We start from the raw sequence: 22483 nt of genomic DNA on the forward strand, positions 1-22483 counted from the left end.
GCAGTCTGGTGAACCCTTAAACCCTTGGAGGGCAGTAGAGAAATAAATAGGATTGGGAACTCTTTTGAAGTAATTTCCAGAACTCAGTGATTATGAACAATATTTTTCAAGACAAAAAATACTCTAGATTCCCCAATGGAGCCTAGAGCCTAAATTCTGTACATTGGTTGTGTGATGAGACAAGTTGTCATTACAGAGGTTTTGGGCAGATACATATTTTGTTCTTAGTCTTTAGCCTTTCCCTTGTTATGGAATTAGGGATTAAAAGAGTAGTTTATTCTGATCTATGGTTTAAGCAACCATGGCCTTCCTTGGAGGATTATGGGTTGCTGGAGGGAGGATCTGTTCCCCTACTGGAGAATGTAATTCTTTTTTTAAGTGCACCATTATCATAGTAGATCTTATATACAGTCTTGCCATCTACCAGGGGGAATCTAAGACCTTTTCTAAGTCACTGATTTAAATGTCAGCCAATAAATTCTTTGGATGGTGGCGGTTTGCAATTATTATTTTAGTTGTATAACAATATTAAGTGTCAAGTTTAAATGTAGACAAAAGAGGAAATGGTAAATCAAGACAGGTGTAACGTACATGTTAGCATATCAAGCAAAGTCAATTTTGCACCTACCATCTCCTTTTATCACTTTCTATCAGGTCTTCTTTTAATATATTTTGGTCAAAACCTGAATTATTTTCTTCACATTCATTAGATGCTGCCCTCACATTTAGCTTTTCAGGTACTATCAGTGAAACAATTGTGCACTTTCCATGGTTTGTGTTTATTATGTTAAACTGAATGATCTTGCATGTCATCATTCTGTGGTTATTCCTTGTGTTGAACTGGAAAGTGGCGTAAAATGTCATGAATAATACATGACTTGTTAGAATAAAGTCAGTCTCTTTCTTTGTTTCACAATGGTTCACTTCCTTCTTTAAGAATCTTTTTGTTGATACTACTTTAAAAACAAATGGCATATTTACCAGCTTATTTGATCCTTTGCTTCCTGTTCCAAAGTGACATTTTTCTTCACCTCTTTTATTCTTGCTCACATGGGTGAATTTCATCCGAGAGCAGAGAGCCTACACAAGGCTCTATATGACACCTCAACTCCACATCAAAGGCTTACATAGGGTTTAACTGATGTGTTAGGCTCTGTGTGATCCTTCTGAAATGGGATGAACATCACCTTTCAGTTCTGAAGTACCTCATTGGATACATTTTTTCTATCACACTTGAATAGGTTTGTCTAGGATTTTTCCCTTCCCTAAATATTTGCTTATTATTGATTGGCTCCAAAAATGTGCGGAGCAACTATAATTCCAAGAAAGTGAGAGAAGTCACAAATGCTGAACACATCACAGGTTTTACAAAAATTGCATCTAAGTTGTACACATATAAGGGGTAATTACTTGTGCAATGGCAAACTATATAGAATAGTCATTTCCATGTGCAATAAATCATTTATGCACAATTTATACTCCTTTTTAGCCCTTAAAATGTAAGCATTGTGACAGGGTCGGACCGGATGGCTACAGGAGAGTAATAGAAGACAGATCTATTAGCCCCAGGTTAAGTAGGTCCCTTTTCCCTGGGTAAGGTAACAGGGAAGGTTCCAGAACAATCAGGAACCTTTTGGAGACAATTAAGACAGACAGGCTGATTAGAACACCTGCAGCCAATCAAGAAGCTGCTAGAATCAATTAAGGCAGGATAATCAGGGCACCTGGGTTTAAAAAGCAGCTCACTTCACTTTGTGGTGCACGTGTAAGGAGCTGAGAGCAAGAGGCACCCGGAGCTGAGAGTGAGATTGCATACTGTTGGAGGACTGAGGAGTACAAGCATTATCAGACACCAGAAGGAAGGTCCTATGGTGAGGATAAAGAAGGTGTTGGGAGGAGGCCATGGGGAAGTAGCCCAGGGAATTGTAGCTGTTGCACGGCTGTTCCGGGAGGCACTCTAGGAGGCTTTCCACAGGGCCCTGGGCTGGAACCCAGAGTAGAGGGCAAGCCCAGGTTCCCCGAAACCTCCCAACTCCTGGTCAGACACAGGAGGAGTTGACCTGGACTGTGGGTTCACGAAAACGGCCAAACTGAGGGCTGCCGTGAAGCTCCAAGGTGAGCAAATCTGCCAATAAGCACAAGACCCACCAAGGTAGAGGAGGAACTTTGTCACAGTTTTTATATATTTAAAAATTATGAAAGCCTGAATAACTTTCTTGATAAGTTTGAAATAGCTCCTTCCATGTTGATGTGATCATTAGGTGAGTCTACAGTTAGGATTTTTTTTTAATAAAAGATTCTTGATACAAAATAACCAATGAAGGGCTTTAAAAGTGTTGTCAAGTCTATTGCATAAATACTACTTTTTGGCCAATGTAACACACAAAACATGTTTAATAAATATATATATAGTAAAATAGTTACTAATCTATCTTTGAAAACTAGTTACTGTACAGCAAATAATTTGATTCTCTCTATATTACTCATACTGACACAAACTACTGTATATGGCTTACTAGGCAACTCCATTATCAATCCCAGTGCATTTCAGCCTTAATTCCACAATCAAATCTCCTTGTAATTTTTTCTTACAATACCCTAATACAAACCACAAGAGATTTTCTACTCTATCTTAATCTAGATGCAAAATAGAAACCAGTTTTGATATTGTACAATTCATTATATTAATAAACACTGAGAACTCAATTTTTAATAGTGACCTCTCTTTTTCCAGGCACACCCTAGGCTACAAATAACTGTGTCCACAATTCAAGGAATTGGATAGCTATGTGATAGCATTTGCACCCCCCAACCAATTGCAGGCACAGATATTTACACCTGCAAGAATGGACATCAGAATGAGGTTCTTTTCAAAATTAGACTCTGATTTTTCTGCAGAGTTTAAGAAACTGATGTCTAAATAAATAAATAATATGCAGTAGTACTTTTGGCCATAGAACTCAAAGAACTGTACAATGAGAGGTTTCAGAGTGGTAGCCGTGTTAGTTTGTATCAGCAAAAAGAACGAGGAGTACTAGTGGCACCTTATTTTTGGACTAAATTTGTTAGTCTCTAAGGTGCCACTAGTACTGCTCGTTCTTTTTGAACAATGAGAGGTAAGTATAATTGTCCCCATTTTCCAAAGGAGGAAAGTGAGGCACTGAGAGGTTAAGAGACTTGACTACCTACACATCGAATCAGTCACCTGACTCCATTATCTTCTGGACTACGCTACCTCATAATGGAGGCAATCCAGTCATAGCATTGGATTTTTAAAAGGTCCATATTTTATATGACTGATGAGGAACAACTCTAGTCTTTGCAGGGTGCACTTTGTCCAAAGACCTATGCAGGGTGTGACAAGCTGAATCTAAATTCTGCAGCAAAATCTCTAGACTCTGTGGTACACTATTGGAAATTTTATAGCAGTTTTGCATACATTTAAAAATGATTTATTTGTGTGTTAATATGAAAACAAGTAATTTATTTTTATATTGAATTTATGATGTTGCCACATCTTCACGTTTCAATATGCCACACATTTTTACTGACAGCACCTAAGTTGTCCTATGTCAGAGCTAACATTTCACTGAGATGTATGGAGCAGTTCACACTTCTCAGAGCTATTATTTCAGGCTAGCAGGAACAAATTCAGGAACTCAATAGTGCATTAGTTTACACTTGACTCCCATATTCAAGGTTACCTTCACAACCACTATACATTCCACAACCACATAACTGAAGAATATATGAGAGCTGTGACAATGTTACACACACACACACACACACACACACACACACACAAATCAGTGTTTCATATAGCCTCCATATGCTCTTCAATACTGGGATAAACCGATTATCAAAATTGCTTACTCTTCAAATGTTTCAGAATGGGGTCTGAATGGGTTTTGCTAGACTGAGTTTAGGGTCTGTACATACCATGATTTACTCAGCTCAGGCAAATTTTAATAGTGCACTAAATATTTCATCAGCAGAAACTGTACTTTGATGATCATCTGTTCTGAAAAACTGTACTGCGTTTTGGAATCCCTCTTGGCCTTTATCTCCTTTACTATCACATTACATTCCACAAGGTCCTGCATTTAAAAAATAATTACTTCTGAAGGAAAAGGCGCATAACTGAAATAGGTTTCTGTGTACTAGTTTCAAGGCAATGCTGCCCTATTCTATCTGCCTTGTCACTCCTACAGCATAGGGTGAAGTGCATGAATTGTCAAGAGGAAGAACAATTACTCCTTCTCTTTTCTTGTACTATGACAGGTTTCAGAGTAACAGCCGTGTTAGTCTGTATTCACAAAAAGAAAAGGAGTACTTGTGGCACCTTAGAGACTAACCAATTTATTTGAGCATAAGCTTTCGTGAGCTACAGCTCACTTCATCGAGCTCACGAAAGCTTATGCTCAAATAAATTGGTTAGTCTCTAAGGTGCCACAAGTACTCCTTTTCTTTTTTCTTGTACTGGCTCCTGTGAACCTTTCCCCCCAATAATATCAGTCTTGTACACCTTCACCTTCAATTATTCTTATCCATTTTTCACAATGTCTACACATACAAAATATAATAATGGAAGCTTTTGAAAATGTTGATAAAAATGAACTATTTTGAGTTAATTAAGTCTGAGGTCAGTATCATACAGTTTCAAAGGAAAACAACGAAACAGGGCATCTGAAAGTGATTTTTTTATCCCTGCTGATTCTTTGTAGTTTTGTTACTCACGGCAAATCTTCCAATCTGGAGGCTTCATGTCTTGGGTTCAAAAGATCATAACCACATTCATTGTAGATTTCCAAGTAGGAAACATGGGTTGTGTACACTTTGCTGCTGTCCTGAATAGGAAAGAAAATTAAAAGGGCTATAAATAGCAGCCAGAGCCCTAGGGAAAATGGACAAATTTATCACTATAGCTTCCACGCTGCCTCCTCACCCTCTCTCTCATTCTTTTGCTGGATATGTTTTACATTTTCAATTCGTGACACTTTCAAGTCTGTCCATTGCCATATGCATGAAGACCAAAAAAAAAAAAAAAAAAAGACCTATGCCCATGATTAGAAGCAAGTTCAGTCTGTCTTTTTTTTATTGGTTCCATATATCTAAAAAAGTCTGCATACACTTAGAATGTGGCAGAACTGTATAACATACCATTTTTCACTTCTCTGACAAAAAAACATGTTACTATAAAGAGGTATACCCTCATGTTTTGGATAAAGAGATGATCCCTAAAAAAAAACAACCAAAAACCGAAGATTTACTTCATTTTAGAAACTCCAGTGGCACATTGCTTTCCATGTTCTTTACCAAATACCTAAACACTGCGTATGCTGTCAGCTATCCTTTGTAGCCCTACTTTCTTTCTGTATTCTGTATTGCCAGAATGTAAAATAATCCAACTGGTCTCTGCAGACAGAATTCTCTCCTCCCACAAAGCCAAAGCCAAACAATGTAAACCTCAAAATAATGAACTGCGATTTCCAAAGTAAAAGTGAATTAATTTATTTAATTGGATGAAATCACTGGGAAAGCACTCATTATCACCCTAACAGAGGCAGTTTTCTAATCCAATTTGCTAATTTTATTTAAAAAGCTATCTTGAGACATGAACCTTTCATTGTCACGGCATAAAATATTTCTAGGATGAGATTTTTATTGATTGTGGCAGAAGAGTGTTTCAGGGAAAACTGTTTTAAAAGGCACATTATGCGTAGATGAAAAAAATAAAAAATGAGACAGAGTTCATTGGGATTGCAATTTACACAGGTAATAAATCTCCCCCAACAGAGGTAATTTACATCATGGAAAGAAGGGACAGTAAAGCAGATGTCACTTTCTATGGGTGTAATTCATCTTCACCCAGGGGCATGTGAAAAAACCCTTTATGTCAGTTGAGCTCCCACCATTGGAGCTTAGGTGTGTGTGGGTGGAACACCTGCCATCATGAAAGGGGCACCTGTGCCTCTGGTGCACCATAGATGGTTTTGGGGGGCATGCTGGGAAGAGACCATTAGACCGGCACTTATGTGAATTTAATGGAAGAACCAACACATAGCTACAGGCACAGCGGCAACTCTTTCAACCCACGGAGCTGCAGGCCTTCGCTGCATAGTACTGTAGCCACATGCCTTATCACTTGGTTCAGTGGATTAACATTATCCTCCCTATTCCTCCTGAACCACTACCTAGATCCACACAAGCCCATTTACTCAAGCTTTGAATGGGGAGAAGTGAATTTCACCCTGTATTAGTGAGATCCTTCACTAAAGAGTCTACTGTATCCCTATTTGAAAAGCTAATTGCTCTTGCAGATGTCTGCATACCAATACCTGTTTTACAATGAAACCACCTTAACAGAAACATGCCATGTACTGCTAAACACTTATAATGCCTCTGGGCCTCAACAGGAACCCTGGAGGTTTTAAAGAACAGGTTGGACAAACACCTGTCAGGGATGGTCCAGGTTTACATGGTCCTGCCTCAGCGCAGGTGCTGAACTTGATGGTTTCTCAACGTCACTTCCAGACCTACACTTCTATGATTCTGTCTCCACCATCTCCAATCCTGCTAAACTACATTTCCTCTAATGATACTTCACCCCACTTCTGAGTCTACTTCATGAACCAAGAGGGAAGTTGACATTTCACCACAAACATAGTAAAGAAACAATAACAAAGATATTTGTATAACATATTTTAAATATATTTAAATGTAATTTTGACTAGTGCACGAATATATGGAAATTTTCCCCTGTCAGCTTTTTAAAAAGGGCCCACTATAAAAGACAAGAGGAAATGAGAGAAGAGGAAGGTATGGAAAGAGACAAAGATGAAAGGAGGAAGAAACAAGAAGAGATAAGGGAGGAAAATAAAAGTGGCCAATCTGAGAGCAGAGAGGAAGCAGTGTCCGTAAATGTGTGGCTAGCTAATACTACAAAGCGCCAGTTACTTTAAGTGCCAGAAACAAGTCTGAAAAATCAAATGTTCCTGCATGCACTCTTGATAGAAATAAATATGCAAATACAACAAATCAGATGGTTATTTCTTCATCCTACATTATTATTTAATCAGCACAGTACCAGACAGAGGAAGACAAAGTCCTAGTCCCCAGGAGTTATTCTAGGGGCTCCATCTTATACACTCTTACTCATGTAGGTGTTCATGTGACTAAAATCTAGTCTCATGAATAAGGATTGGTAGGATACAGCTCTAAATACAGTACAAACATAACATGGAATGGCTGACCAGACGATAACCAGGACATAACAGTAAGCTATTTGATCAACTTACCTATTTTCACATATATTTCATTTTCACATTTGCATAAAGTTGCTAAATTAAAGAAATAAAGTTTAATTCACTCATGGACCTTATGGAGTAAAGAGGGACAAAGAACACATGAAGTCAGACAGACAATATTCAACTTTTACTTTTATTTTCTTGGCTTTGCTTCACATGATTGATGGAATGGTAGAATGAATGACTTATATTGGTTCAGAATTATTACAGTATGTAAACAAAATTTCATTTCTATTTTGAGGAACACTGATATAAAATTGCCAAGAATATTTAATTTATTTTTCTCTTTTTCAGATGTAATGAATGACTATCAACGTCACTCTCTCTCACAACGTCTTAGAAACCTGACAATAATATTTATCTCCTGACTGATTTTGTTTCTGCCCAATGGGAAAGTAGATCATTTTGCTGTGTTTTGGTTGAAGTGAAAACTAACTTTTAGCGGAAGTTTTTACACTTTTGATGTCAAGGACCACTTCATAAGATCCTTCGATGGCCTCCCCGCAATCCCATACCTTATCCATGGCAACAGTGCTTGGTTCTCAAACTTTTTTCCCTTCTGTGGGTCACCAAAAACAATTCCTATTTAAGAGTCACTGATTTAAAAATAACTTTAGTACAGAATGAAAAGAAACCTGTTGCTTGCTGGTTGAACACAATTTTAATTTCTTATCTAAACCATATAATAACTTTTCCAGCTAAGAAAAGGAGTACTTGTGGCACCTTAGAGACTAGCCAATTTATTTGAGCATGAGCTTTTGTGAGCTACAGCATAATTTTAATTAAGATGTGAGAATGAAAAAGCAAGTTTTAAGCCACTCAAGATTTTTCTAGACTGTTTTCGCATCTCTAATGAAGTGCACAGGTGTTGGGATGCTAATCTCCTTTTTTACGGAGAAAAAATTCACCAGATGAATAGGGTCCATACAATGCCCACTGCAACACTCAAATCCCACAATGGCCCTCCTCTGTGAGAGGGGGGGGGAACAGGCTGAGCAGCCATGCAGGCTTGGAGGGGTACTGTACTCTTTGCTTGTTACAGAGTGGGACTTTATGCCAGGCCCAAGTGCGCTAGCACAGCTGGGGGAGGAGCTACTGAATCAACATCTATGGGGTTACATGGGTCCTATGACAGGGTGCTGACCAGGAACTGCTGAGCAAGCCCTCTGTCACTCCAGCTCCAAGTAAGGGAGGTGAATTGGACTGACTAGAGGAACCTGAGTCTGATTGGCAGAGCCGCAACAGCTGCCAGCCTGAGGTTATACACAGGCATAGAGGAAGGAAGGAAGCAAGGGTGGTGGGGAGAAGCCAAGAGAGTGTAAAGAGAGGGGTAGCTCTCCCCTCCTGGCTGCAGAAAGAGAAGCCCCTAAGGCTGGGACCCCCAGCAATATGTGATGAGAGTTGGTGGGTTTGCACTGTGTAAATAAACTGCACCGGTGACTGCTGAGCCAAAAGATCTCTGAGTGATTTTTGGAACAGAGCAGAGACAGGACCAAGAGAGGCCCTGCTACGCCCTGTTACATGTGGGGGCTTGTCCAGGACCTGAGCCAGTGCAAGAGTTTGGTGGCCCAGAGATAGAGGAGACCCAGCAGTGGCTGGTAAAGCAGCAGGAAGAAATGCAGAAGGCTATGCAAGATTTTCAGCATGCCCACCATGTAGAGAGGCAGGTCTTGCTTACTTGGCAGGCTGAGCAGCAAAGGAACCTGCAGGACTTTATACAGGAGCAGACCAGCATCCAACAGCAGCTCCTGCAGAGGATGGTGAGTCCTATGGGGGGGATGGCTCGTGGGCACCCGGCCTAGGACTATGTAAAATGGGCCCTGCGGATGACCCACACGTGTTCCTCTGCATGTTTGAGTAGATAGCCACGGGGACTGGATGAGATAGGGCAACCTGGGCCCTGAGGCTGGCTCCCTACCACACCGAAGAAGCTCAAGCAGCCTACATGGCCCTGAGCGAAGAACAGGCCAGTAACTATGATGCAGTTCAGGAGGCCATCCTAGATTGGGTGGGGCTGTCTTCAGAGAAATACCAGCAGAAGGTCCGTTTGGCAAGGTGGACATGGGATTTGCGGCTCCAGAAGTTTGCCCAGAGGTTGATGGCCTGAGCCACCCGCTGGCTGAGACCCAGCATCCAGACATTGGGGGAGATAATGGACGTGTTGGTCCTAGAAAAGTTTTTACAGAGCATCCCTGAGAACATACAGGTATGGGTTAGGCATCAACCAAGTACGGTAGAGGGGGGCTGTGAAACTGACTGAGGAATACGCAGAGGCCGACTTCCCCAGGAAAGAGGGGCGGCCCTATGAGGACATAGAGTCTGGGAGAAAGGGCCTGGAGCAGAAGAGGCCTGAGCGGCTCCTCCGGGGGCCTGACCGATGACTTGTTGGCAGTGTGGGCAACCAGGACATAACAAGGGGAACTGCCCATACATGGAGTGTGAGTTCTGCAGCTGGACTAACGCTGGAGGGCAGGGGTAGGGGCAGAAACTGTCCACCATACCTGTGATGGTGGGGAGGGAACCCTGGCGGGGGGAATTAGTAGATACGGCCTCAGCCTGCTTGCTTATCCAGCGGTAGCTAGTAAAGCCACGATGGCTGATTCCCGGAGCCAGGATGGACCTTGAGTGTGTCCACGGGGATAAAAGACAGTGCCCTATGGCCCAGGTGCCCCTCAAGGTCCAGGGCAAGTTTCAGTGGAAACAAGTCGGGGTAGTCGAAGGGCTGCCTTACCCGGTGGTGGTGGGCACAGACTGGGAGCCCTTCCCATGAGGGACAGGAGGCAGTGGAAAGAAGCCCAACGTGGGGAAAAGGGGAGGTCCCCTGAAGAAGTGGGTGGAACCATCCAAGGCACAGATCCTTGGTAAGGAGTGAGACCAATCTCCTCTGGAGAATGAGGTACAAACCCTTAAACAACAGAGCCCGAGGGGGGAAGGAAACAGGGAAGGGGAGGCCTCCGGCCCAGGACCCTTATCAAAGGAGACAGGCCCAACGGAGCCCCCTTCAAGGCAACCCCCAGGAGAACGGACATAGGCCCTGTGTGCCAGGCTGGTGGAACCGGAGGCCCTGCATGTCTAGGGGGAGATAAAGATCAATCCCAAAACCCTGCAAGAAGGGAAAGAGGAAAAAGAGGGGGGGCACCCATTGGGGTGTGAATGGTGTGAGGACCTGTGGGTAGTGATAGACCTATAGGGGCATCCACCCCTTACACAATGTAAATTCTGTGGGTGGGGGATACAGGAACCCCACAAGGAAGACCCCAAGGCTCACTAGAAGGAGAACTCCCCCGCACTGCCCCATCTGGTAGAGAGAAGAGGGGAGAGGCAAGGACAAACCTGGAGGTTCAGTAAGGGGGGGAGGTGTGTTACAGGGTGCTGACCAGGAACTGCTGAGCCAGCCTTCTGTCACTCCAGCTCCAAGTAAGGGAGAATAGGAGCTGACTAGAGGAACCTGAGCCTGACTGGCAGAGCTGCAACAGCTGCCAGTCTGACTAGCCTGGGGCTATATACAGGCACAGAGGAAGGAAGCAAAGGTGGAGGGGAGAAGCCAGAGAGTGGAAGAAGAGGGGTAGCTCTCCCCTCCTGGCTACTAGAAAGAGAAGTCCCTAAGGTGGGACCTCCAGCAATATGTGGTGAGAGTTAGTGGGTTTGCACTGTGTAAATAAACTGCACCGGGGACTGCTGAGCCAGAAGGTCTCTTTGTGATTGTTGGAGCAGAGAAGAGGCAGGACCAAGGGGGGCTGTGCTACGCCCTGTTACCAGTCCAAAACTCATCCTAGGCTGGAATAGTAGCTTTGGAGAGGTAGCACACTACAACTCCACAGCAAGCCTGCAAATTGGAGGAATTGGCCCACTAGCAGGGTCTTGGAATCTATTTCCACCCACACATGCTTAGTTCCCTGCAAAAAGACTGAATATTCATGCTTTGTGAAGAGAGGTATGAATTCCATACTCAAAAAATTAGGAAGCCCCCTTCAGAACTGCCATAGGGAGACTCAAGAGCTTCAGGCATTATTAACATCATTCATGTTCCTCCGTTAATCAGTCAGCATTTCCATTTTACTCTATATATAAGCATTTCAAGTTTTAACTCCTCTGTAAAAATTTATGCAAGGCTGATTATGGCATAAAAGGTCAGGCAAGATTAAAAAAAAAGTACCAAAATTAACAAGAATTAAATTTGGCAATTTTTCTCTTACTAAAATACAAACAGCTGGCATAATGCCTTTGGCTACGGAGGCAAGCTTCCAACTTTCTTTGGTCACAAGTGAAATATATTGCAAGGTTTCCAACCTAGTGATTTCCCACAAACCCACCATTAACCAGAAAAGTATCTTGCATAATTCATAAGTGCCCGTGTTTCCTCATCTTTAACATGCAAATAATGGTACTTAAACTCCTTCGTAAAGCAGTTTAAGATCTATGGATGAAAAGTAGTATAAAAGAACTAAATACTGGGAAGAATTATTAGAGATACCAGTTGTACTCCATAATTAAGACTGAGTAGTGTTTTTGCACTTAAAAGCAAGGACTCAACCTCTATGTCTGAAAAATACAGCATTTAGTCCCCCCAAAATTACAGCATTTACTTTTTAAACATAGAATGGTATTTCTAGGAATTTACAAGTAAATCACTTAAATAATTTAGGAGTTAAAATTAATCTTAAAATGGCTTCTTTAAAAAATGTAGACATTACTGTCAGGTTGTTGTTGTTGTTATTGTCCTGAATGAACTTAACAGAACAATGCAGATGCGTCAAACCTCCCATGTTGTTTAAACTCACTAAAATCTTGTGTATAAACTACAATGGAAGATTTTTAATTATAGGCAGATGAATGAGCCTGTTATTCTTCATAAATGAATGTTTCTTCTTCATCAGAGGATGAAGAATAATACTCTTTTACAGAGAAGCCCACAAGAACTGTCCACATGCATGTGCACGGGAAAGCTGGGAATGAAGGAGGCAGGGGAAAACTAGGGTATACACTCCAGCTTCTTTGTGATACACTAGCAAAAACAAAGCAGCTGTAAACCCAGCTGGATTGGCAAGTATGCTGTCGCTGCCATGCACTGCTCTCTTGTACATAAGTAGCCAAGCGTACTGGTGAAACTGGCCATAAAAATAAAATTTTAAAAAATTATTTAAGGTTAAGATCTTAAAATCATTGAAAATATCATTTGGTAACATTCTTTGAATTTCTTGTTTAGTGATCCTATATGAAATTTTAAATTTAGAAACCCACGTATATTTCCAGAAAATGCTACTTTAAGATTAAATTACAGCTGAAAGTATATATCATTTACAGAGTACATTGACTGTGATTGTAAACTCTTCAGGGTTTGGGCTGCCCTTGTGTTACGGCTGTACAGAGCCTAGTAGAGTGGGAGTCTGCTACCTGATTGAGGATTCTAGTTGCTACCACAATACAAATAATAAATAACAATATAAATAGTTTACATTCCCACATTATATGGATGTTGTATTTAATCCTTAAACAACACATTATAAACCCAGGAAATTCAGTTAAGGTTAAACTCAAAAGAAATCCAAACAGAAATGCACAGTTAGGGCACCAAAACAACCTTAACTTCACTCTGCAGTGACACCATGCAAAACCATATGATTAAGTTTTTGTGACTGCAGATTATATTATGCTGAATTTTAAAGAAATATTAGATTGCTTCTTTTCATCCCTTCATGTTGTCACTGCAGGGCCAAGGTAATGTTACTTGGGTGGCCCAATCACATTTCAATATCTTGACATGGCTAGACTTCTTTTAAATTTAACCTTAACTCTGAACTAACTGGATTTATAAACACTAGGCTTCCAAATAACTAACATTTATGTAATGTATTTTACCTTAACTATCTAATATGTGCTCTCAGATGTAACTCCATCTTAATGTAGTTTTTGTCTGAAAATTATTATTAGGGGCAGCCTCTGCTCAGGAAAAAATTAGAAAATGGAATAACAGGTAAGGTTAGAAAAAGAGGTAGAGTAGGAGTGGTGAATTAGAAGGAGACTCCAAATTAAGGGCACAGGGAAGAGATGGAGAAATTGTGGTCAACCTTTCATTATTTAATATTAACCACTTTTTGTCTTACACTGAAATCAAATCCATGATCTCTTCACACACAACTTCCACTAGCTTCAACAGAAGTGCTACAAGTGGAACATCTGCAAAACTGGCCCTATGAGTATAATTTACTACCTTTGCAAGTATTCCGTTTACAATTTTTAACTAGTCTTTTAGGTCTAGATACCTTTTTAAAGCAGATCTAAAGACACTATTAAAAAGTTAAATATGTAACAGATGCCATACAAGTGCATCATGAGAAAAACGCATTATGGGCAAAAACTTTCATCACATCTTTTTACTATTTACAGCGTTACTTGTTCATGTGGCATACATGTGTAGCTATGTCGAGAAACTTGCATAATGTCTGCCCACTCTATGCCAGACTCCAGTCACCAAATGAGTCTCTTACTCATATTAGCATGTATAAGTGTATTACATACATATTTAAAGTTAAAGAAGAGACACACATACAAAAAGGATTATTGCGGTTTGGATGTCTTTGCTTTTGAAAAATTAAACTGGCTGAGATATTGAAATTTGAAACTGTTTCCCCACAATATTTTACTAAATAGTTGTGATTATGGACCTGTGATATTTAAGTGGTCATACTATATACTGTGACCATGCAATTAACATGGATTAGTATAATCTAGTAAAATAATCCTGTTAAGTAAGTAACCTAATTTTTTTTAAGACCTTCATTAAAGTTTATCCAAGAAAATCAAGTTGTATTATGAATTTTACAAATACTGCATAAAGTTAATATTATGAGCTTCACTCAAACACACAAAAAGCAAGGTAGTTCAAATGATGGGTTAAAATACTGGTTGATGGTTCATCTTCTATTTGCTCTTCTTGGCCTAAGGTTATATAGGATTACGAATTTTCATACTTCATCTGTGCATTGCAACACTTATCATAGGCATAATAATACAGTGGATGATGACACAGCCAAATATTTGATCAGATACCACTCTGGGCGAGCCTGAAAGCAGTACTCTCAAAAAATAAGACATTGGAATAATTCCAATGGTGTCCACTATTTTTCAGTGTCTGGCAATAACCTGGTCATCCACCACTCATGATGACTTTATGGTAAGGCTACAGTGTCAGGCTAGATTTCACGCTAATATGCATTTCTTTCGTTTGGTGGGTTCAAGTCAGGTCTTATTGTAACATTACCACTAAAATTGTTTCCTGTGATTCAATGCAGTATTAGTAAATCAGATTTTTTTTAAAGAAAATGAAAGGACAAAGATCTGTACCTTCTCCAACTGCTGAAAAATGTAAGACAGAGTCCTGGGAATGATGCCTCGATCACTGTAACGCTCTGCTCCCCCAGTGATGGTAAAAGTCTTTCCACTGCCCGTCTGCCCATATGCAAAGATAGTGCCATTATATCCTGCTAGAGCACTAAAAAATGAAGGAATAGATAACACAAGTTGCATACAGTACCTTTTCCATGGTTATCTCTTATAGCTTCATCAAGAACCTGATCCAATGCCCATTGTAGTCAATGGGAATGTTTCAATTGTCTTCAGTGGGCATTTGGATCAGGCTCAAACAAATTTATTTTAGATCAGATGGAGTTTCAAGATTTTCATGACCTGAATAGAAAGCAATTATGTTCTGACTCATTCCATAATTAAATATCCGAATTACCATTAGATTCTAACAAAGTTTATTATTATGTACATACTTTTAGTGTCCCTATCACCATACTATTTAAGTGAAAATGAAGAGTTGGTAATGGGCTATAGAGAATCTTTAATCTCTTATCCAATCCAGCCTGAATCCAGTCGCTTGGTGGTGACTAAAATAGGCAGCACATGATAGCCATTCAATAGCCTGTGTGAAGTGAGTTTGATAATCCCAGTCCAGTTTCTAGTGGAAAAGTTGTGCAAATCACAAAAAAATCACAATCATCCATTAATCTTGTTGACAGTCTCAGCAGAGAAGCCAAAAAGCCAACTGTCCTCTTATCCTTAGACGTGGGTCCACGAAGTCAGGGCTAAAGCACATTGAGGTGCCAATGTGTTTAAAGCTCCCATTGCTGCTGTCCGTACTGTGCTTTATATGTGCATAAATAAGAAACATAAGCCTCCAGAAATACCAATCTGCACCTTTAATGAGTGCTTACCACAGAGACTGGTCTTTAAAAAAATGTTGGAAGGTTATCAGAAGAATTAAATTCATGATCTGGTAACCCAGTATCACAGCATCAGTTTGGGAGCAAGCTAGATGCCTTGCTGGCTATACTGTGAGGCAACTAAGACAGTTTGTGCTGCCGCGGAAAGGCCGAGAACCCATGAAATAGTGTGGAGGCACTGAAGTGTCCCACCCATCATAACTCAGTCCTCCACAGGTGGCCTGAGATCCTAGAATCACTGAATATTATGGTTGGAAGAGACCTCAGGAGATCATCTAGTCTAATCCCCTGTTAAAAGCAGGACCAACCAAAGCAGGATCCCTGGGTTTTCCTCATGCTCCTTACAACATCCACATATTTGGAAGGCTAAGCTTACTGCCCACCCTCTCCGCAACTGAACAATGTGTAGGAAATTCCATAAACAGAAATTCAGTGTCAAATCCATTAATATTTCTAATAATGCTCATCATTATGGTATCTCCCCATATACAGCACAAGATGGTCCTTTGTTTTTATAAGTTTCTCTTGGGCAAACTAATATAGATGTAAAAGCAGATCCAGTGACACATACGAACACTCTTTTAGGGAAAGTAAGTATGTCCAAAATTTTTGGGAAACAGTAAAGAATCGGAAAACAGTTCATAGATTCTATTCTATTCAGGTTCTTATACTGTGTCACTCACCAAGGTATCCTAGTACCTTCCAGAAGTGCATGGTGACATGATTAGCAGTAGTCATGTGTTGGTCTCTCTTTTTCCCTTCCTTTTCCCAGGAACGAAACTGTGTGTGGATTTTTAAAAAAAATTGCTCATGCTATTTACTTTTAAGAGTGAAGAGTAGGTCAAGTTTGCAATTGGAATGAAAAGTGATGAGTGTTGTGGTGGTTCATGGATCCTAAAGTAGTTCTTTCTACAGTCTTGGACTGGCTACAAAAAAGGCTCTTGTCTCTTGCATAAATGAAAGTTACCATTATGATAGACAGTTTTATTGTGACAGAGGAGCAGAGTTGTTGATTATGGTCCTCATTCTGGAACTTTAGGCAACCTTTAAGGTAAGCCTGGGCCCAGACCCTTAAAAATCTTGAAGATAAGGACTGAGACTTGAATCTGACACAGTATTTTAGCGGGACTCAGTGTAGTGAGATGACAGTGGACCTTGCATACTTCCAGAACCCTGTGCTGCTGTGGAGGTGCACTGCTGAACTCTGTACTAATTATAATTTACCCTGGAATAACTGTTTCATGCTCAGGTAGACTGCACTGCTGTTGTCCCACTAAGAGGTAGTCAAGGCAAATATTAATAAGGCTGGATCACCTTTTGAAAAGTTAGGATGCACTCTCCTAGGTAAATGTAGATGATAGAATGTGGACACTTCTACGTGAGAGTTTAGGTCACTCATGAATCCAAGAGCCCAAATGATGGCACACAGTCTCCTAGTTCGCTGTCAATGGCAGAACACATCACTCATGAATCCAGGAGCATTCCCAAACTGCAAACTGATCTGACCAGGAGACTGCACCGTGGCTGGAAACTCACCTGCCAACCACAATAACCTCTGTCATATTTGAATGTAACTTCAACCAACTGTTCATCCATAAACTGATTTTGACCAAGCATGGACAATCATGAGAACAGTGATATTGCTGTATATTGTGAAGGACAGATTGAGCTGTGTGTCATCCCACTTCCGTGATCAACTGAGACATTTTTTATTAATGAATTTAGATAATTTACAGGATATGAGAGTATGTATTTGAAGGTTTCTGGTCCTGGTTTTGTTTGTAGAGAGAGAGTTTTAATGCAATGAACAAAGAGCATTCTCTTTAACTATGGAGATCTGGATTTCATTACTGCTAAGGTGGTATAGTTTAATGGAACTATTTGTATATAAAAATATGGCTAATGGTTTTTTTATTAATACATGGCAAACGTTCCTTCACTACTTACCAGCAGAGATTCATACTTTTTGTTAAATAAGACCTTGAGGACGGAATGTCTGAGATATGAATGCAAGTTTTGGATATTTGCCCAGACCTCCCTGAGATAATATATATGTAGGTATATGGATATATGAATTATGCTTTTCTTTTCTTAATTTCATGTATACATTGTAAAGTCTATATTGATTTTACTGGGCATATTAGTGTATATGTTTTATTTGTCCAAGTTTACCTTGGGGGGTAAAGACTTAAGACTATTTTTTTTTGCCATTTTTAACTTCATTTCAGATTAATTATGGTAAACTGCCCCAGAATACTCCTGGAAAACAAGTACTTTGCTACCAGCCGTATATCAGCTCCTACATTCTATGGTGATTGACTCAAGGCAGAAATTGTGGTCATTACTTTGTATCTTCACTTTTCTGTAAAACACAGATAATTGGAAACAATCACCCAAAAGTAGTTAAAATTAGAAACTGGATAAGTATTCACCCTACTTTTTACTACAATATTCATATGGCCAATTGAACTAGGACTCGACAGTCTGCATTTGACAGGACAGATTATAAAATCTCTGGATTCAGGAATGCCAAATTCCTCTTTTTTCTTTCAGCAACTGTAGTTTATAAAGACTTCCCCTAAATTTATACATGTCATAAACTGTTTTTCCACATTTCAAACTCCTCTTACAATAAATTCAAAGGGAGCAATAAAAGGGATAAATTAATTAGGGAAGAATTATCCTCCTGATAAGATTTACAGACCCCAAAAGTAGATTTAATATATTTAGTCTAAAGACCCTACCAACTTTGCATAAACGAAAAAGAGCAAAAATATTCTTGTGCATTTTTTGTTTATAGATAAAGTGATAAGCCAAGATAAGAAAAAATGTTTCTTTCTTGTCTAAGAGGAAGGGACCATGTATAGATAGGCTGCTGGTCTGGCACCATGAGAGATGCAAAGGGTCTCCACCTTAATAAAGCTTATTTGAAAACCTGAGAGATTGCCAAATTGCTCAGTTTAATCCACTACACTAGGATATCAAAGAAAAACAAACAGAAGTATACTGACAGCAACTACAGCCAACATCTGCTCCTAATGACCAAAAATACCCCATGAAGTCAGGGAATAGTTGGATTTTAGCTTCCAGATGTTAAAAAGCCAATACAAACAGCATCAAGATTAGGAAACGCCCAATCCATCTACTCAAGGAATTTGTAGAGTACCTATCAACACAGTATCTGAGTGCTCAATACAATAATGGTGAATCACAGAGCTGCCCTTAAGTGAATCTGCTTCTTGCCTCTTCTAGGTTTGGGATCTTACTGATCTTCCTTCCTTTCCTGTTCTTCTTCACAGTTGTCGTAGTTCCACAACTTCAGTTATTGTGCTGAGGTGTCTGCAAAAAGGTGTACTTTGCAGTGTAGTCTGGATATGGTCACACTTAGCCTTACAGTATTATCTTCCCCTGGTGTCTCTTTTACTCCTGGGGGAATTCTGCACCACTGCACATGCACAGAATTTATGTCCCCCACAGATTTCTTTGCTTCCCACGGAAAAATGACTTTCTTATGGTGAAACAAAGGAAAGCCACAAGAGCAGTCATACAACTCTTCCCAACAGTATATTTCGGGTGCCCAGGGCAGCCAGCAGAGAGGTAAATCACTGTAGGGCACGACTGGGGAAGACCCAGCTTGTGGCTCCTACCCTGTGCCGGACTCAGCTGCTAGTCCCAGCTGGGCTGGAGAGGACGGGACTTCCTCTTTCTCTGCCCCTGCATGGCATCTCAGAGCTATCCCCAGATTTCTCCCCCAGCTGTAGAAAGCTTTGCAAATTGCCTCTCCCCCCCCACATGTTTTCTGCATCCATCGCTCCTCAGCTGCAGGGGGAGGGATCACTGTACAGGAAGCTGCTCCCCCATCCGCCCAACCCCCGTGCATCCAGACCTCCTCATACCCAGACCCTCCCGCTGAGCCTCACCTTCCCCGCCCCACCCAGAACCCACCTGACGAGCCCCACTCCCTCTGCCCCTGGACCACGCCAACAAGCCACCCACACCCGGATCCCCACCCTACCAAGCCCTGCTGAGCCTCATGCCCCCCACACACACCCAGAACCCCCCACAGCGAGCCCCATTCCCTCTGCACCTGGACCATACTGACAAGCCACCCAGATCCCCACCCTACCAAGCTCCAACCATCTGCACCTGGATCCCCACCCCACTGAGCCCCACTCCCCCAGCATCTGGATCCCTCCCACTGATCTCCCCAGAACCCCCTGCTGAGCTCTATCCCCCACCCCCCACTCAGACCCCTCTGCTGAGCCCCAACCACCTTTCACCTGGACCCCCCCTGCACAGTCCCATTACCATTACACCCAGAATCCCCCAACAAGCCCCTGTGCATCCAGGTCCCCCCTGCACCCAGATCCCCCATTGAGCCGCCCGCACCCAGATTGCCCCACACAGAACCCTCTCAACCCACACCCATACTAATCCCCTCCACAGTTGGATCCTGCCATGCTGAGCCTGCCTGCCCGCACCTGGCACAGAGGGACAGGACCCTCGGGTGTTTCTGAGGCAGGTCCAGTCCTTGCACTGTGTCAGGGTTGGGTGCAGCCTCACCGCTGAGTCCGTGTCCCAGGGGGCGAACTGCACAGTGATCTACCACCTCTCTGCAGCCAGTGGCCTGTGCTCCCCAATGCCATGCTGGAGCCTCCACATTTATTTGATAAATAACATTTTCAGAATTCTGCAGAATTTTAAAATACTGTGTACAGAATTTTTTATTTTTTGGTGCAGAATGCCTTCAGGAGTACTCTTTCCAGCACAAAAGCATCAGACTAAGAATTACCACAACTGCATACAAAGAGCCAAATTTCACACTCCTTACATGGGGAAAACTCCCACTGCAAACAAATGGGAGTTTTTTGCGTAAGGCATACAGGATTTGGCCGTAAGTTTGAAGTAAATACTAGAACATATTGATCTACCTTCTGAATGATCTGCAAAAAGATTCTACACAGACTGTGGACAAATGAAGGTAGAGGCAGTGCTAGCCAACTGGGGGCCTTAAGGAGGAATATTTTTGCCCCCCACAACACACAATAAAAAGCAAATGGGGGCCCCCTTGAGCTGCTCAGGATCCTAAGCCATTGCTTAGTCTGCTTATGCCTACTGCCAGCTCTGAACCAAGGTCAGTAAAAAAAGGTTCCAGTTCCATGTTGTCATTTTTATAGTTAATGACAGGAGCACCCAGAGAGCCCAACCCAGCTCAAAGGCCCCACTGTGTCGGACACTGTACAGAAATGCTGGTTATGACTCCCTAGTTAAGGCTGAGTTCTGTTTTGCAATTAAAGCAGGGATTCAAACCCTTTGTTTTGTATGAAAAATACAGTGCATCTTCCCCAAATGTACAGCACTTATTTTTTGAGTACAGAATAAATGGAGAATTTTCAAGTAAATCCATTAATTAATTGAAGAGTTAACTTAAGAACTAAAACCTTTAAGAAATTTAGCATCCTTGTCAGTCTTTTCATTGTCTCCAATCATCTTAACAACAGAATAACACACACTATTCAAACTTCCTGTACAGTTCACTGAAATTTCTTGCATAGGCTATATTTGAGGAAATTAGGCAGTAATTAAGCTAAGTTATTAATGATTTTTATATCTAATTACAATAGGCTTCAACAGGGTCAGGTCATCAGCTCAGGTAACTTGTAAGTGGGGACACTAGACGTAACTCAACCAGTCATCACTCTTCCCCTGCCGTTAATGTGCATGCAACATTTCTATTTGCCACCAATGAGTCAATGGTATGAGGGGGACTATACTCCTGTGGAAGTGTTCTCAATGTTAGATTGCTTGGCCCAACTGTCACTGATCTTTAAATATTCTGTGGCTGTATGTTAACTTAGGCATCAGTGCTTGCAAGATTTCCGACAGTAGTGTTAACTTGGCTCCACACACTTCTTTCTTCTACTCAGTATTCCCCTACTCTCACATACATGGATACGATCCAGTGCTAACAATCTTACATTGTTAATTACAAAGTCATGATTTACAATTTGATAAAGCATATGCCGTGTTACATTTTAGTTCACTTACATATTCAAACATACTGCTACCTAAATAACCCATTCTTCTCTCTTTGCCTCTTCAAACGATGGAGCATTTGTGATGGGTTGGATCACAGAAACCCCCTTGGGAACTGCCAACTGATGTGCTGAAACTACTTCTAACTCGTTTTCCCTGCCAGTTTGAGGGTTCAGTGCCCTGCCTGGTTTGAGCCAGACATGCTAGCTTGCTACAAACCCAGTTTCAGGTCTGAACAACGTCCCCCAAAAGCCGCAGGCTTAACTAAAAACAGCTTAAGAAGTGTTCCTGTCTCTAACACAGATGCCCAGCTCCCGATGTGGTCCAAACCCCAAATAAATCTGTTTTACCCGGTATAAAACTTATAGAGGATAAACTCATAAATTGTTCGCCCTCTATAACACTGATAGAGAGATGTGCACAGCTGTTTGCCCCTCCAGGTATTAATACATACTCTGGGTTAATTAATAAGTAAAAAGTGATTTTATTAAATACAAAAAGTAGGATTTAAGTGGTTCCAAGTAATAACAGACAGAACAAAGTGAATTACCAAGCAAAATAAAATAAAACATGCAAGTCTAAACCTAATACTTGTCTGGCTCAAGAAAGCAACTACAGATGAAATCTCACCCTCAGAGATGTTTCAATAAGCTTCTATCACAGACTGGATGCCTTCCTAATCTGGGCACAATCATTTCCCCTGGTACAGCCTTTGTTCCAGCTCAGGTGTAGCTAGGGAATTCCTCATGATTGCAGCCCCCTTTGTTCTGTTCCACTCCCTTATATATCTTTTGCATAAGGCGAGAATCCTTTGTCCCTCTCTGGGTTCCCACCCCTCCTTCTAAATGGAAAAGCACCAGGTTAAAGATGGATCCCAGTTCAGGTGACATGATCACATGTCACTGTAAGACT

The 22483-nt window shown here is 41.2% G+C and overlaps 1 protein-coding gene across 1 annotated transcript in view; it reads right to left on the reverse strand.

Moving 5' to 3' along the window:
- Nucleotides 1-22483, reverse strand: part of KIF6 (kinesin family member 6) — a 284325-nt gene that overhangs the window by 234532 nt on the left and 27310 nt on the right. The window contains exons 4-5 of the mRNA XM_048843480.2: nucleotides 14652-14799; nucleotides 4738-4847 (exon numbers count right to left, since the gene is read on the reverse strand). Coding sequence (XP_048699437.2) covers nucleotides 4738-4847; nucleotides 14652-14799 — 258 coding nt within the window. The remainder of the gene's footprint in view (nucleotides 1-4737; nucleotides 4848-14651; nucleotides 14800-22483) is intronic.

This window comes from Caretta caretta, chromosome 3 (assembly GCF_965140235.1).
Source record: "Caretta caretta isolate rCarCar2 chromosome 3, rCarCar1.hap1, whole genome shotgun sequence".
Taxonomy (NCBI): Eukaryota; Metazoa; Chordata; order Testudines; family Cheloniidae; genus Caretta; species Caretta caretta.